General features: G+C 30.7%; 4 protein-coding genes across 5 annotated transcripts; 2 read left to right on the plus strand and 2 right to left on the minus strand.

Annotated features, from left to right (window-relative positions):
• Nucleotides 1-1068: 1068 nt before the first annotated feature.
• LOC111681898 (guanine nucleotide-binding protein G(s) subunit alpha) lies at nt 1069-7072 on the minus strand. Of its 2 annotated transcripts, none has more exons than XM_023443797.2 (9): nt 6934-7072; nt 2583-3315; nt 2392-2488; nt 2197-2317; nt 1991-2119; nt 1726-1905; nt 1528-1652; nt 1383-1456; nt 1069-1273 (listed from the first exon to the last, which is right to left on the minus strand). In XM_023443797.2, the coding sequence occupies exons 2-9, from the start codon at nt 2856-2858 to the stop codon at nt 1127-1129; spliced, it is 1149 nt and encodes a 382-aa protein (XP_023299565.1). In that variant the 5' UTR covers nt 2859-3315; nt 6934-7072; the 3' UTR covers nt 1069-1126. The 2 variants fall into 2 exon arrangements, with proteins under 2 accessions (XP_023299565.1, XP_023299566.1); XM_023443798.2 differs by lacking the exon at nt 6934-7072 and adding an exon at nt 6674-6877.
• A 65-nt stretch (nt 7073-7137) lies between these two features.
• LOC111681900 (60S ribosomal protein L11) lies at nt 7138-8878 on the plus strand. Its single transcript, XM_023443800.2, has 4 exons — nt 7138-7253; nt 7350-7484; nt 7583-7880; nt 8644-8878. Exons 1-4 carry the CDS (start codon nt 7248-7250, stop codon nt 8769-8771), a joined length of 567 nt encoding a protein of 188 aa, XP_023299568.1. The 5' UTR covers nt 7138-7247; the 3' UTR covers nt 8772-8878.
• LOC111681897 (TAR DNA-binding protein 43) lies at nt 8749-11669 on the minus strand. The gene is made up of 6 exons (XM_023443796.2): nt 11283-11669; nt 10902-11212; nt 10630-10834; nt 9832-10568; nt 9602-9760; nt 8749-9514 (listed from the first exon to the last, which is right to left on the minus strand). The coding sequence occupies exons 1-6, from the start codon at nt 11521-11523 to the stop codon at nt 9431-9433; spliced, it is 1737 nt and encodes a 578-aa protein (XP_023299564.1). The 5' UTR covers nt 11524-11669; the 3' UTR covers nt 8749-9430.
• Nucleotides 11670-12361: 692 nt separating this feature from the next.
• On the plus strand, nt 12362-15036 carry LOC111681901 (dynein regulatory complex protein 1 homolog). The gene is made up of 7 exons (XM_046953510.1): nt 12362-12654; nt 12716-12879; nt 12949-13787; nt 13845-14207; nt 14278-14451; nt 14535-14656; nt 14721-15036. Exons 1-7 carry the CDS (start codon nt 12488-12490, stop codon nt 14956-14958), a joined length of 2067 nt encoding a protein of 688 aa, XP_046809466.1. The 5' UTR covers nt 12362-12487; the 3' UTR covers nt 14959-15036.

Raw genomic sequence — 15036 nt, forward strand, 5'->3', positions numbered from 1 at the left:
GTCATTGTTTTCCTCTCGTAAGTTGTTTTTATCTTAATCCACATAGATTTTGCTGATGTTGCCATTCTTATAAGATGGACCTGAGAATTGTCCACACACATTGCGATAGCTGCTCTTGCTTTTTGATCAGACTTGATAAATGCTGAGGTAATTGGATCTGGATGGGCCTTTTCAACAACATCCCATAGGTCTAACTGAATTAAATGCATCTGCATTTTAAATTTCCACGTAAAATAGTTTGTGGAGTTCAATAACGGAAACATACATTTTTGTTCCATTGCGCACAATATTTGCCAACTCTACGATTATAAATTATTCGCGACCTGGGCCCATAACCTATTGGAACTCAATAAATTATAAACAACTATTTTCAGTTTCAAAAGTAGAATGAAAAATTTTAATTATAAAACGTAAAAACAATTATTTAAAATTCAAATGTTACTAAAAGTAAATTAACAAAGTTCTTTTGTTGATAAGCAAACAATTTGATCTAACAATTAAACGAACATTATTACTTAAAGTCATGTTGTTTGTTATTTAACGCAAAAAAAAAAAAACATTAATAATTTTAGAAACAAATTTGTCTATAGAAATTTAACAAAAGTAAATAAATAAAATCTTTTATATAACATAAAAAATAAATATGAAACAATTGTGTGTGTGTGTTAACTAGCATTGGGAAACTTAAAATATACTTTCTAATTTTGTTTATTTGATTTTAAAATCCATTGATATTATAGTGTATAGTGACTAGACTTTAGTATAAAGCATAATCTATATATAATTTAGTATATAATAGTCCACAGTCTAATCTGTAGAATTAACTATAGTCTGGTTTATAAACTAGTAATGAGACTCATTTTTAATCCAATCTATAATCAAAAAGTCTAAGTCTTTTCTAACGAAAAGTGAATCTCTCTTGTTTTTATGAAAAATTTTGTTGTGATTTCTAAAAACAAATTTGGACGTTCGAAAATCTTAAAAATAATAATATTTAAATTTAATTACCTTAAAAACTGAATAAATACCATGACTTAAAGGAAGTGAATAATGAAAAGAAAACGTTGATTGATTAGTTGTATTATTTGCACATTATTTTTATTAAGTGATTTTTTGTAGAATAAACCTATAACAATTCATACTGACGAAGGTGCATTCTTTGAATTATATCTCGACAATCATTGAATACTCTCTTGATATTCTCAGTATCTACAGCACATGTGAAATGTGGATAGCAATAGTGTTTGCCATCACCACTTGCAGTAGAAATACGCTGTAAAAAGTAGGAATAAATAACAAACAATAAAAACATTTACAAACATATATTTGAAAAAAAAAAATAAACTAAATAAGAAAATAAATTAAAATTGAAATAAACATACCAAAAACTCATCACGTATGAAATACTTAGCTCTTATGACTTCAGGATCATCTCCAGACTCGATTATTGCATCACCTGGAACAGTAGTTAAATGCAAAACAAATTAGAATTTGATATAATGAAACAAAAAGAAGTGGAAAACTTACTTGGTGTTTGATATTTATTAAATTCGGCAAAATAATCCGAAAGTTTGCTTTTACCAGCTTTTATTTTCTCAGCTAACAAATCTTGTTTGTTGAGAAATAGAATTACAGATATTGTACGTAACCATCTGGAAAAAAGAAATCGCCAAAGCAGTATATTAGTTTATATTTATATAATAAAATTGTTTTGTAAGTTGTTACCTATTGTTCCAAATGCTTTTAAATAGTTCCAAGGATTCACGCAAACGATTTTGTGTTGGATCTTCTCGTAAAACCATGTTATAGCTAGAACATGCTGTCACAAATATAATTGCAGTAACGTCATTAAAGCATTGTATCCACTTTCGACGTTCATCCCTTTGGCCTCCCACATCAAACATACTGCAAAATAAATGCAAATATTATTATTATTATTATTATTATTATTAGTATTTTATTTATTTGGTGTCCTTCTCGAAGAACTTACTGAAAATTGACTTTGTCAACTTGAAATCTTGTTTCAAAAATACCAGAAGTTAAAACCCGACACCGCAATATGTCTTGCTCGTTCGGTGTATAGTTGGGTTGTTTAATTATGCTCACACGGTCCAAGAAGCTGTAAAGTTAAATAAATTCATAAATGAAAACTCTTTTTTGTTCGATAATATGAATTTGAGTTTTTAAAATACTTACTACTTTGCACAATCGATTAATTGATATTCATTTGATCTTTCATAAGTTGCCAAAACACCCTTATCTTTCCACAACTCCTCTGTATGCTCATAAAATTCTGGCGGATAGTTGAAATCTGGACCTGTAATATTTGTATTGAAATAAATGGCATTAATATTGTTATTTGAATTGAAATGTTTATGTATTTTCACTTACTTGAAGCATAGTCCTGTATATATTCAACTCTGGCTTCGTTTTCTTTCTTTTCCAATGGTATAGGTGGATTTAATGTGCTCATGGCACCAGTAATAGTCTGCATAAGAAATAAAAGAACAACAACAACAATTTAAAAATAACAACAAAATATATATTGATAATATAAATGTAGTTTTAAATCTTCAACTTACCAAAATTGCATCACGAATATTCTTCTTAATGTCATCAATTTTTTGTTTTTTCTCTTGCTCTGAAAAGCCATCAACGTGTAAAATACGCATTTGCTTGACTATGGTTGATTTGCCGGATTCACCAGCTCCTAGCAACAACAACCGATGGGTAGCTCGATAGAGCTGTTTATCCTTTTGTAATTGTTTGGAAATGGCATCACTACGACGCTTCTGACTTCTTGTATCTTCAGAATTTATATCAGATTGCTTAGAGCTTGGTGAGCCAAAGCAACCCATTGCAGACCAGGGTATCCACCAACACGCTTCGCGTCCTTCTTGGGTACCGTCGGGAGACTCAGCGCCCCCGTTTTCTTCGTTTTGAGCCAGTCTTAAATAAGCTCTAACTTTTAAAAGTTCCTTAAATTGTCTCTACAAAAGCCAGAGTTGCTATTTGATGTCGTTTATATTTTATCCAGTTTTTTTAGTGTATATATATGTATGTTCAAAAGTTTGTTTCTGTTTATAGATTTACTTAAAAATATTCTAGCTCTCTTTCACTTTATCTCTGTTTCTCTCGTTTTGTTGTTTATATTTTTTTTGTAGTTTAGTATTTTAGCTATATGTAATGGAAAGTAGTTTCTTTTCTTTTTAATCTGCCCCCTTTTTATTTTAGATTAATTTGGTATTGTTCTTGTTGTTAGTTTTACTTGTTATTTTTTATTTTTTGTGCAATAATATTTGTGCTATGGCAATTCTGAAAATAAGAAAAGAAATTAAAATTATTATTAATTTTGAATATATGTTAGTGGTACCTACTACATAAATATAAATTTAAAAAATCGTGATATTTGAAAGGTCCCAATCAGAAAACCGTTAACTATTTTAGAACCGAAAACTTGTAAATCTAGCAAGCACTGGTCACAGAGATTTTGATAATAAACAATTAAGCTAGAGTCTAATTTAAAGGTGTTAGTAGAAAACATTTTCAGATTCCCAAGCTTCTTATTTCTATATCGCATATATATTACATGAAATTTGTAGGAATGCGTTCCCGCCTTCAAAAGGTTCTTATTTTAATAATATTCCTAACAAGGATGGCAAATGGAAATTTGTATTCTGCACTGATTTCAAATATATAATATAACGTATACTTAGACGACGAATTCGATAAAGTTCTTTTTATTCAGCATTACTGCTTAAACTATGGCCCTTATTCTGTATTTCAACTCGAATCGAAATTTTCTCCGTTTGGCAACTTTGGTTTTTGGCATTTTTATTCGACTCTCCGCCTCATAAACAACAACTTACTAAAAAGTAGACACGATCGTAACGCACAATACGTAAAGCATTGAAACGAATTAGAAAAAGATTGTTGTACAACGAATTGTCTAATAAGAATGATGTTAAAGTAACAACTGTTATACAGAAGACGAAGACGTTTTACAGAAAACTGCCTCGTGAAATATTAAAGTATACCAGTTTGTAGTAAAAACTGTTATACACCAAACAATCATTACGGAAATATGCAAAACAGTTTGTAGTGGAAACTGTTATACACCAAACAATCATTAAACAATGAACTTGAGAATAGAGAACTGTCTCGTAAAATACTGAAATATGAAAGACAGTTTGTGGTTAAAACTCCTATAAACAAAACAATTATTAAACAAAGAACTTGACAATAGAAAACTGTCTCGTAAAATACAGAAATAAGCAAAACAGTTTGAAGTGAAAACTGTTATACAGCAAACAATACCAAAGAACTTGAAGTTAGAAAATTATCACGTAAAATACTGAAATATACAAAACTGTTATACATCAAACAATCGTTAAACAAAGAACTTAAAGATACTTAAGACTGTTATACATTAAAAAACTCAATACAAAAACCTGTCTATGTTATAAAAAAACTGTATGTTTGCTTCTTCTTTTCGATCATTGCGAAATGAAGTGCGTAAACGTAAACGAAATCCAGAAGAGGGATGTATAACTTATTTCTACGTTATTTAACAATTTCAAAATGTATTAAGTGCATACTCAATGGGTTTAAAGGACCCTTAATGGTGAGCTTTTCTTATTAGTGCTCATGAGAAAACAGTTTGATTTTCATAATCGGATGAACTAAAGATTAAAGGTTGGTTAAAAATTATTGCCGGGGGAGATATATTGAGATTAGAAGGTTCTATTCCATACATAACTTTGAGATAAAATACAATAATAATTCAATATTAAAGAAAACAATTAAAAATTAATTGCAATTAATAAAAAAAACTGTTCTAAAGTGTGTGCAAGATTAGAAATTTTCTAAATTAGACCATAAGATGGGTATTTATTGGAGACGGCACGGTCTATGCGGTACCAATATGCATTGAGCCTGTTGCTCCAGCACTCTTTTTGCTATTTCTATAGCGATAAACTGCAAAAATTTTGTTAAAATTGTTTTTGTTATCAAAATTTGCAAGGCCTGTTTAAATTTTGATTTATTTTCGATATCGAAAAGAGTTTTCTGTTCCATAACTTATATGGTAATGCAGTCTATGTTTATTTTTTAACAGTAAAATACGAAAATTATACTTGTTTAATGACTTTATACGTTAAGAGTTCTGTTAAAAAAATAACAACAAATAACCAAACCAACATATGAAAATGTAAACAAAATATTTCCAATAAGAATTAAGTTAAAGAATTGCAAAGAGTAGTAAAGACTTTGTTTTGTATGTATGAAGTTATAAAATTATTAGAAGTAGTATAATATTTGTAAGGAAAGTTAAATATTCGTAAAAAGAAATCCCTACGAAAAACTCCCTACAACCTTTTACGCGCCTGTGTTGTTGTGTATTTTTATACTAACTACTACGAATATCTACTACTCTTCCATACTCACTCACTATTAATGTACTATACATCCAAACAAACAAACATATGTATGTATATATTTATACGAAATTCTTCCAACATATTTATACATATATATAAACAAACAACCAAACATACAGAGAGTAGAGTACATACATAGATTTGTATGTAGGTATGTTTGTTTGTTTGTATGATTGGTTTTTAACGGGTGCGGGTGTGTTTGTGTTGATTACGACGAGGGGTACAAAAATTTGTGTATGCTTTTTCGGTAGTCGTCTTCCTTTTTTTTCTATTTAAGTTGCGGCATCTGTTTTTTTTAATTTTTTTTTGCTTATTGGTATCTGTCGTCGTTTGGTAGGTCAGTCAGTGAGTTAGTTAGTGAAATGAATTTGAATTGGCTGATACATATAGACGCACAAATATTCACACATATTAGTTCCATCATTTCTACACACTTGTATGTTTGTCTGTATGTTTGAATTAACACTTTTTTTGTCATAATGATCCATTAATTTCAACTATCCAGATTGTAGGGTGTTTGCCAGTTGTTAATGTTTAAAATATCTAATACGATATAAGGCGGTAGCAAGCAAAGCAGCAGCAGATAAATCGACACTACCTTTTTTGTTTTTTTTTATTTTAAATGTCGTTGATAACACTGATATTTTTTTCCTTTACATACATACGAATATATCGAATAAAAGTATATAGATACATCCCATTTGAGTTATTTTTTTTTATTATTTATTTCTATAGGTACATACATACATATATGTACATATAGATATATGTATGCGCGCTGCATACATATATAACTAAATATATTTAATAATAATTTTATAAAAACAACAAATTTGTTTTTTTAAATATTTTCACTTTGCAATTTTTCTCTAACCTCTTCATCACTTTTTTTTTCTTCTTTTTTCCATTTTTTTATTTGACGTTTTATGTATATATAAACATTTTATCTTCTTCTGATGAGAGCAGAATATAAAAAAATTTAGAAAATATATGAAAAATTATTGAATGGTTATTATAGTGTGTTTTAAAAATAATATCGTCTCGTATTGTCTCATTAGCAAATAATAATAATAAATAAATAAGAATCTGAATCTTTCTCAGCATACACACTAGATCGTCGTAGGTATGGAAATGCACGTATAGAAAATATATAATTGGAAACATAAATCAAATCCACACTGAAAAATTTTTTCTTTTCTTCTTTGCAACAAAATATTATCTATCTATCTACCTACCAGAGGAGTGTGTAGATATAAATTATTAATATTTTATTTCTTCTCTTTATTATTTATTTTCTTGTTGGCGTAGGGGAGTATAGAAGAAACCAGCACTGGTATTATATTTTTAAAATCATTTACAATTATTTCACACAAATTTTGCCATTCCAGCTGCTCTGGCTGGTAGATATTGTATTGGCATGTTAACGCAAAGTTTTAGAAAATTTTCTTTTTTAATTTTTAAATGAATAAAAAGATTTTTATGAAATTTTACTCACTTTACTTTCCTAGTTTCTATGTATTCATATAAATCACTGCGAAAAGTAGTGCTGCAAAAGTATTCAGTACACAGTACATACGGTTAACGGTTAGTGTTACCATACACTCGCCTGAAAGTAACCATTGGGGTGTTAGGTGCAAGTGATTAAATACAACTCTGTGGTGTGGAGAGTAGGGTTGGCAAGGCGAAGATGGCCAGATTGTTGGGTGCAAAAAAATGACATTTGTATGTGACAGCTGTCAAATTGACAGGTCCAGTGAACAGTAACTCGCGTGGTAGAGAATTTCTTTCTTTTCCTTTTCCGATTTCAATATGACGGTGCGTGTTGTTTTTTATTATTGGAAACAAATTGAGAAAAACTATGAAATTTAATAAAATTTTCACTTGTAAATTTGTGTTTATCTATAATTGTAGGCCGCTACTAAAGAAGCTGGAAAGAAGATCAAAAGAGATCCCGCCAAGAACCCTATGCGTGATCTGCACATCAGAAAATTGTGCTTGAACATTTGTGTAGGTGAATCTGGTGATAGATTGACTCGTGCCGCTAAGGTAATGAAACAAACCAATTGGAATATGTTAATTGAAATTAAAAATGTGTGTTTTAAAAACAAGAGCAAGTGTTAATGTGTGTGTTGTATTGCTTCTAGGTGTTGGAACAATTGACTGGTCAACAACCCGTCTTTTCCAAGGCCCGCTACACTGTGCGTTCTTTTGGTATTCGTCGTAATGAAAAGATCGCCGTACACTGCACCGTTCGTGGTGCCAAGGCTGAAGAAATCTTGGAACGTGGTCTTAAAGTACGTGAATACGAGTTGAGACGTGACAACTTCTCTGCCACCGGCAACTTTGGTTTCGGTATCCAAGAACACATCGATTTGGGTATCAAATACGATCCCTCCATCGGTATCTATGGTTTAGATTTCTACGTTGTACTCGGCCGTCCAGGTAATTAATAGTTTTTTGTTTTGTTTATTGTATGAAATGTTTAACAATTTGTGTGCACTTAATTAGGTGTTTTAATATTTATCATTGATCATCAATTCGTTGGTGTGAAATGTTTTCCATTTTTAAGACACTCAGTCAATGTGCACAAAGTAATGAAGAGACTCCTTTGGGGGTATCTTAAAGAATTGCTTAATGTGTTTTAAGTTAATTTACAACTAAAACACACGGTGATTTTTTGACAATTTATTAATACCCCTCTACACCCTTTGGGAGTGTACCCCATATGATAAGTGTTGTGTTAAATATTTGTGTTTAAATGTTGTTGTTTGAAATCTTTAAATTTATCAAAAATGCAATATTAAGTTTAAACAAATGATGGTTGTGTGCTCTAGATTTGTAAACTTTTGCTTATCAAATATTAAATAACTATTTCAGATGTTATTTCTGTAATGTTGAAATGTTTTGTGAATTGAATTAGCGATTGTTTACACCTACATATATATGTATTTTAAAAATTTCCTTTTTTTGGCTCTTCATTAGCTGCAACATCAACCAAAATCCTAAAGATCCTAATAGGTTTTATATGCGTCTTTTCGCTGCATAATGTTTTTAACATTTAGATTTACAATTTATATATTTTTTTACAAATGTTTGTAAACAAAAAAACTAACACAACAAACATATCACAAATATTAACCAACATACATTTAAATTGAATTAAATAAAACTATTTTTTCACAATTTTCTTTTTTATTATTTTCAGGCTACAATGTTGCCCACAGAAAACGCAAATCTGGTACAGTTGGTTTCCCCCACCGTCTTACCAAGGAAGATGCCATGAAATGGTTCCAACAGAAATACGATGGTATCATTCTTAACAGCAAGAAATAAATGGCATTATTTATTTTTAAGTAACATTCACAATAAAACTAATATTACAAAAAGGACATCTTGTAATATATAGTTGTATTAAAAATAAATACTTTTTCTAAAACAAACGTTTTGATGAGTTCTTTACAAATTTATTCCGCAATAAAATGCGCCTTATTGCAAACGGAAAATTCCTTTCTCATACATATTTGTGAAGAATGGAAATTTCGTTTTCATTTAGACCAACAGGCAGTAGAAATTATTTATAGTTAAGAAATATTTTACAAAATCTTGTTATGTGGTTGTTGATCATCTTGTCGCTTTACTTTAAATACATTTTAAAGATACATTTTTTATGTTTTAACTTAAACTAATGGTAGAACTAAACACTAGATATACATGATAAAAGATTTTTTTAATTTTTCTTTTTAAATCGATTGCCACTAGAAAGAGCTACTACGTAAAACGATGCACACAAGCAAAACATTTAAATTTGCCAGCTTTCGAAACGAATTGGATAGTAACTCTTCTGCTGGCACTTAGTAGGAAAAATCCAACATATTTGCCATATGGTTGTATGAGTGAGTGTATGTATGCAGGCAACTTTGTCATTCATTCATTAAAAACGGGGATGCCATTTTCTCACCAACTCTTGTTTGCTGGTAATGTTGAGGGATGTTTTAGATAAAACTCGGATTTTCGGGTAAACTGTTGTTAGGTCTGGACCAACTGCCGCCTTTTGAGACATTCGACGCGCTACCATTCTAAATAGGAAAATGATAAAACAATATTAAATACATGTACAAATAAGCCTTGGGAAGCGGTAATCTGTATGATTAGTATGGCATTACTTGCGAAGCATCATTGCAAGGCGAACCGGTCGACGGTTGATTCACTGAGGGAGACCTGTTGCCATTGTTGTTCACTTTATTGTTGGGATTGTTACCATGCATGTTATTGCTGTTGCCCGCATTATTTGTGTGAGCCATCCATGAGAGAAAATTACCAGTCTGTAGAAACAAAAAAAAAAAATAATAATTATTTTGAGCACAAGCTTTCCAAAAGTATTGTTTGTCCTTACCTGATCTTGAGGTTGATTTTGTAATTGATTACCTAAAATGCTCCATTGATTAAGAGCTGCTGCAACTATGGCTGGATTCATGGGTAATGAATTAAGGTTCAGTCCCACGCCCAAAGAATTATTCAAATTTTGAGCTGCAGACGTTGGTTTAGGTCCCTGAGAATTAATTCCTAAAGTCTGCAGATTTGGCATGTCTAAATTTCTATTGTGATTGTTATTCCAGCTGCTGTTGCTGTTACCGCCATGGGGTCCATGCGGTCCTACCAGATGATTATTTACATAGTTTCCTCGGTTGCCTCTTTGGTATGGTCCGGACATGTTGTCAGAACGATTCATAGGGGGACCACCTGGACCCGAATTGTTGCCCATGAGCATATTGCCATTCATGCCGCCCATGTTATTGCCTAAAGGATTGCCAAATGAGTTGTTGCCACCACCACTGTAACTATTCGTGTTCATGCCATAACCTCTCATGCCTAAAATGGCATTTTGATTCATGCCATTATTGTCGCCACCACCTCGATTATTAAACGAATTTCTAGGATGATCCACTATACTACCACCGCCACCACCACCTCCTCCGCCACGAGCATCACCATAATTCATGGAATCTTGATGAGGTCCCATAAGAGTATTCGAGCCGGGAGCATTGCGGCCACCAACTGTTTGGAAATTTTGCATAGAGTTGCGGATTTGTTCAGCCTTTGGAGCAGCATTTGACACATGCACAGAAACACCTACGAGAATTTAATTTAGCATTTTCACTACTATTTAACTTGCTCAGTTGCTTTTACTTACCCTTTACAATATGATCCTCACCGCACAGTGATTGCGCCACATCGGGATCCAAAAATGTTACAAAACTAAATGCTCGAAATGGTTTGGGTATAAAAACATCAGTAACTTCTCCGAATTTTGAAAAATACTCTCTCAAATCTTCTGCATTTATATCTTCAGTGCAACGTCCCACAAATACCTTACAAGGTACTTGATGTACCATACCCTAGAAATAACAAACAAAACACGAGTTCTTATAAACATTTCATGGCATAAGACAGTGTCGTACTTACTTTAGAATTGGGCACTTTAACCTCACACCAGCGTCCATCGATTAAATGTCTTGTGGATAAAACTCTTCCCTGCACATCATACGAACCAAAGCGCACAAAACCAAAACCTTTTGATTGTCCCGAATTTACATCTTTCTTTATTTGTGTCATTAGTACTTCACCATACGTCTCAAAATACGTACGCAAACTTTCCTCTGTTGTCTTCCAGGGCAAACCTAACACTATTAAATCAGTACAACGTGCTCTCGATTCTATGCGTTTTGTTTTGGCTGTCGAATTCTCTAAGTGATCATCACTTTTACGTTTATTTTCTAAAGAACAAAAAAAAAAACAATTCTTAGACATATTACTCATCGCTTTTCCTTTAACAAAGTGGCTTACCTTTAGGAAACACACAATGGTATATGTGTGTACCCCAGCCGGTTTCAGTGTATGGTGGAAAGAATTTACCCTCATTCGAGCGCACTCCACGAAAGCATTTACTTTCTTCATTTATATATTTGAGACCACAAGCACCAGGAAACTGAGCCTGCAATGTTGACAACAGCAGACTGCCGTCATCTTCTGTTGGCAATTCAATGGGATCATCTCCATCTTCTTCCACAACTTGTATAAATTCCATTATCACTTAATTATTATTATTAGAATTGCAAACAACCACTTTATTTTACTGATAATTTGGAATTTATACACAAAAAATTCTTAAGTATATCAAAATTGAGATTTTTCTGTTGTTAGAAAATGTCATTTGTTTTTACTCTATGCGAGTAATCGGTTATCAATAGTGTTGTGTAATATTTTTTTAGGGAGAAAAATAAAAAAATAGTACTATTTGTATTGCTATGGAAATTTTAGCATATAATAACAACTGATTATTGTTGTTTTTATGATATTTTTATAAAAATGTTTATAAATTTTTAACTTTTGTTGTTTGTATATAAAACTTGCTGTTTCTGTTCGGAATATACATATTTTAAGTTAAAATAACTTTAATCGAATTTTATTCCATTATGTCGAAATGGCAAGCTATGAAAATGTAAAAACGCCCCTTTAAAAGCAGAGTTGGAAATTTTAACTTTAATACATCTTGAGTTGAAGTTTTTTTTAAATCTTTCATATAATAAAAAATTAAGGTATGTTTTTTATAAGGAAATAGCAAAATTCAGTTTAAAACCTCATTTTAAGTTAAATTAATATTTACGTAAAAATTATATTATATGTTGAAAATTTAGTATTTTTAAAACTTTACTTTAACTCAATATTATACTTTTAATAAAAGTCTAAACTTGAAATTTAGATATTTTAAATAGCATTTTTTTATTAATATAACTTAATTTTAAATCTACGACATTCAACGTATATAATTTTAATAGACATTCAGTGTTACCAGACGAAACTTAGTAAAAACCGATTTTACATTTCTGCAGCATTGCCAGCTTAAAAATGTAAATGTCATAACAACACTATGGCAACATTTGACGGTTACTAAAGAAACTTGTTATTTTGATAAAAAATTTTCAAAAGTTCTTAACTAAACTTGATTTGTGTCATAATAATTAAAAATATTTGAAAAAAAAAATAATAAAATGGAAGTAAATACTACTGAAGAGAAAGGGGAAAATAAAGATTGTGAAATACCAACCGAAAAGAATGTTTGGAAAGAACTTTTATCTCAAACAAGAAATAGAAGCAGCAAATTTGACAACAGGACACAATTAGTATTTGATGCTTTAAGGGAACAACTTAAAAAAACGTAAGAATACAAGTTTAAAAAACCAAATTCTTAAACTTATTTTATTTGTTTAAATTTTAAGAACTCAAACTAAAGATAAGACTGACATTGAGATACAACTGGAAAATAGTGAAATGCATTTGGAGGAGCTAATACAATTTGGCAATGAACTGGTTAATAATATTAAAAGTGCCAATGAGCAACAGGAATTGTTGCAAAGTCAGGAAAAACATGCTAAAGATATAGGTAAAATATAATTTCACACAAATTGTTTGTGAGTTTAGTAAAAACTCAGCATATATGTAAAATTTTCAGAACTGCAAGAAAACCTACGCAAGGAAGCTGAAATATCTTTGGGACAATTTGAAGACATCAATAAGAAATGGCTGGAAATGAATAATTTAAAGGAACCTATGGCCATTTATGAAAATATGCAAAAACAAAGAGAAAATATTTCCAATTTAATGGCCAGCAAAGATGAGCTCATAGAACAATGCCAGCAAGAACTTAAGCGCATTAATCAAAAATACTATTTTGATCAAGACAAGCAATCGCAAGATATTTGTTTTCTCGTAGAGAGAATAGATCAACAAATTGAATTATTAAAAAGAACCTATCGAACAAGTATTTACGATTTACAAAATACCATTGATAAGGAAAAACAAAAAATATTCTCTGTGGCTCAGGAAAAATGGAATACGGTTTATGAACACCTAACGGTAAATGAAGCACAGAAAATGGAATTGGTTAAGGAGAAACAAAAGTTCTATGAAAAAGAATTAGATAATATACGCAATAAGCAGGAAGAGATCACTAGAAATACAAGAATAAGACTGGAGAAAGATGCCGAAATATTGGAACTGGAAATACGTAAAACACGCGCCAATATTTTAATGAATTCCGAAAAGATTGATTATAATTATCAGGTTTTACAAAAACGAAATGAGGAAAATATTATAATAAATAATCAGCAAAAGAGAAGAGTGGCTAAATTTAATGAATCTATAGTGGTGCTGAAAAAGAAATTATCAGAGCTAAAGGAAAACAATAGACTTGCTATGGAGAGATTAACGTTGGACATACAAAAACTACATGCCAGCATAAATGATCTACAAATAAAGGCAGAACATTTTCGTAAAAATAATAGAAACAAGGTAAGCCCTAAAAGACTTTTTAAGCTTTCTTAAAAAAATAAGATTTCTTTACTTTAGCTGGCCAAAGTTTGGAATATAAACTTTAAGGAAATCAAACATTTGGTAACACGTGTTTTTGAAATCGATCGCATTTTGTATGAACAGCAATTGGCGCGCAAATGGTTTCCACCAGATATCGACTTGGACCAATACGATTATGTTAAGGAAACACAAAACTATCGTAAACCCAATAAAATCGTAATGAAACAATCACAAACTATTAAGCCAAGTACATTGCTATCTTGTCATAAACAATTACATGATATTTTGCATAAAATATCTGATCGTGCTGGATTTTTGGTGGAAGAGAGACTTTTGGAAATCCTTAAACCCTATACCGATAATGAGAAATGTTTAGTTAGAATAGAAAGTATATTTTCAGTGAGTATTTGTTAAAAATAAAATGTTTAATTTAAATTTCTTAAGATTACTAATTATTTAAAAAATGAAGGCCCTTAATATAACCGATATAACTGTGGTGGAAAGTTTAGTGAAATATTTTGAGCCCTACTCATGGTGTCCCAATTGTTCTTCAGGTTTGCCAGTGGGTTCTTTCAAAACATTATACTCTTTTAAAAGGCATTCTGAGGATGAGACTGAAGAAGAGAATAATTATGAAGATAAGGTATTCAGATATACTAAATAGGAAATATTTGGAAAATTATAGAATTTTTGTAAAACCTTAAAATTTGTTTATATTTTTTTAAGAAATCGACAAATAACTTATGCACTAATCATATACTCTGCATGGAACCGACATTGGTTTTAACGGCCTTAAACGAATTCATCAGTAAACAAGTAAATATGGTGGGTAAATCGGTGGATACAAGGTAAACATTAGTTTGAATATATTAAAACAGTTTCTTATATAATTTTTTCGGTATAATCTTAAAGAAAATTAAATAAAAATCCGGAAGTTGATTTGCTACAATTCGACAAATCACAAATAACCAGCTATTGGCAGCAATTCTCCTCCTATATGTCAAAGGATCAGCAAAACATTTGGAAATCCATAGAACATGGTCTCAATCATTATCTGGAGGTATTAAAGAAACGCCAGCAAATGGATAATGAATGTGTTTTCCTGCAAAAACAAAATGCGGAATTAAAACATTTGTTGCAAAAACTGTAAAAGTATTTTTATAACATTTTCCAAAACAAGCCACAAAAAAATTTCTCTGCATTTTTTTTGTTCAACAAAAAATTTATG

This window comes from Lucilia cuprina, chromosome 6, assembly GCF_022045245.1.
Source record: "Lucilia cuprina isolate Lc7/37 chromosome 6, ASM2204524v1, whole genome shotgun sequence".
Lineage (NCBI taxonomy): Eukaryota > Metazoa > Arthropoda > Insecta > Diptera > Calliphoridae > Lucilia > Lucilia cuprina.

Bases quoted from the DNA above. Each gene is read 5' to 3' on its own strand.
- LOC111681898 (XM_023443797.2), bottom strand. From the start codon at position 2,858: ATGGGTTGCTTTGGCTCACCAAGCTCTAAGCAATCTGATATAAATTCT. The intron at 1,457-1,527 runs GTAAGTTTTCCA...CTACTGTTCCAG, and splicing joins TAATAAATATCAAACACCAA to GTGATGCAATAATCGAGTCT. The intron at 1,274-1,382 runs GTATGTTTATTT...TACTTTTTACAG, and splicing joins TCATACGTGATGAGTTTTTG to CGTATTTCTACTGCAAGTGG.
- LOC111681900 (XM_023443800.2), top strand. The intron at 7,485-7,582 runs GTAATGAAACAA...TATTGCTTCTAG, and splicing joins GATTGACTCGTGCCGCTAAG to GTGTTGGAACAATTGACTGG. The intron at 7,881-8,643 runs GTAATTAATAGT...TATTATTTTCAG, and splicing joins CGTTGTACTCGGCCGTCCAG to GCTACAATGTTGCCCACAGA.
- LOC111681897 (XM_023443796.2), bottom strand. From the start codon at position 11,523: ATGGAATTTATACAAGTTGTGGAAGAAGATGGAGATGATCCCATTGAA. The intron at 10,835-10,901 runs GTAAGTACGACA...TGTTATTTCTAG, and splicing joins TTAAAGTGCCCAATTCTAAA to GGTATGGTACATCAAGTACC. The intron at 10,569-10,629 runs GTAAGTAAAAGC...AAATTCTCGTAG, and splicing joins TGAGGATCATATTGTAAAGG to GTGTTTCTGTGCATGTGTCA.
- LOC111681901 (XM_046953510.1), top strand. From the start codon at position 12,488: ATGGAAGTAAATACTACTGAAGAGAAAGGGGAAAATAAAGATTGTGAA. The intron at 13,788-13,844 runs GTAAGCCCTAAA...TCTTTACTTTAG, and splicing joins GTAAAAATAATAGAAACAAG to CTGGCCAAAGTTTGGAATAT. The intron at 14,657-14,720 runs GTAAACATTAGT...ATAATCTTAAAG, and splicing joins GGTAAATCGGTGGATACAAG to AAAATTAAATAAAAATCCGG.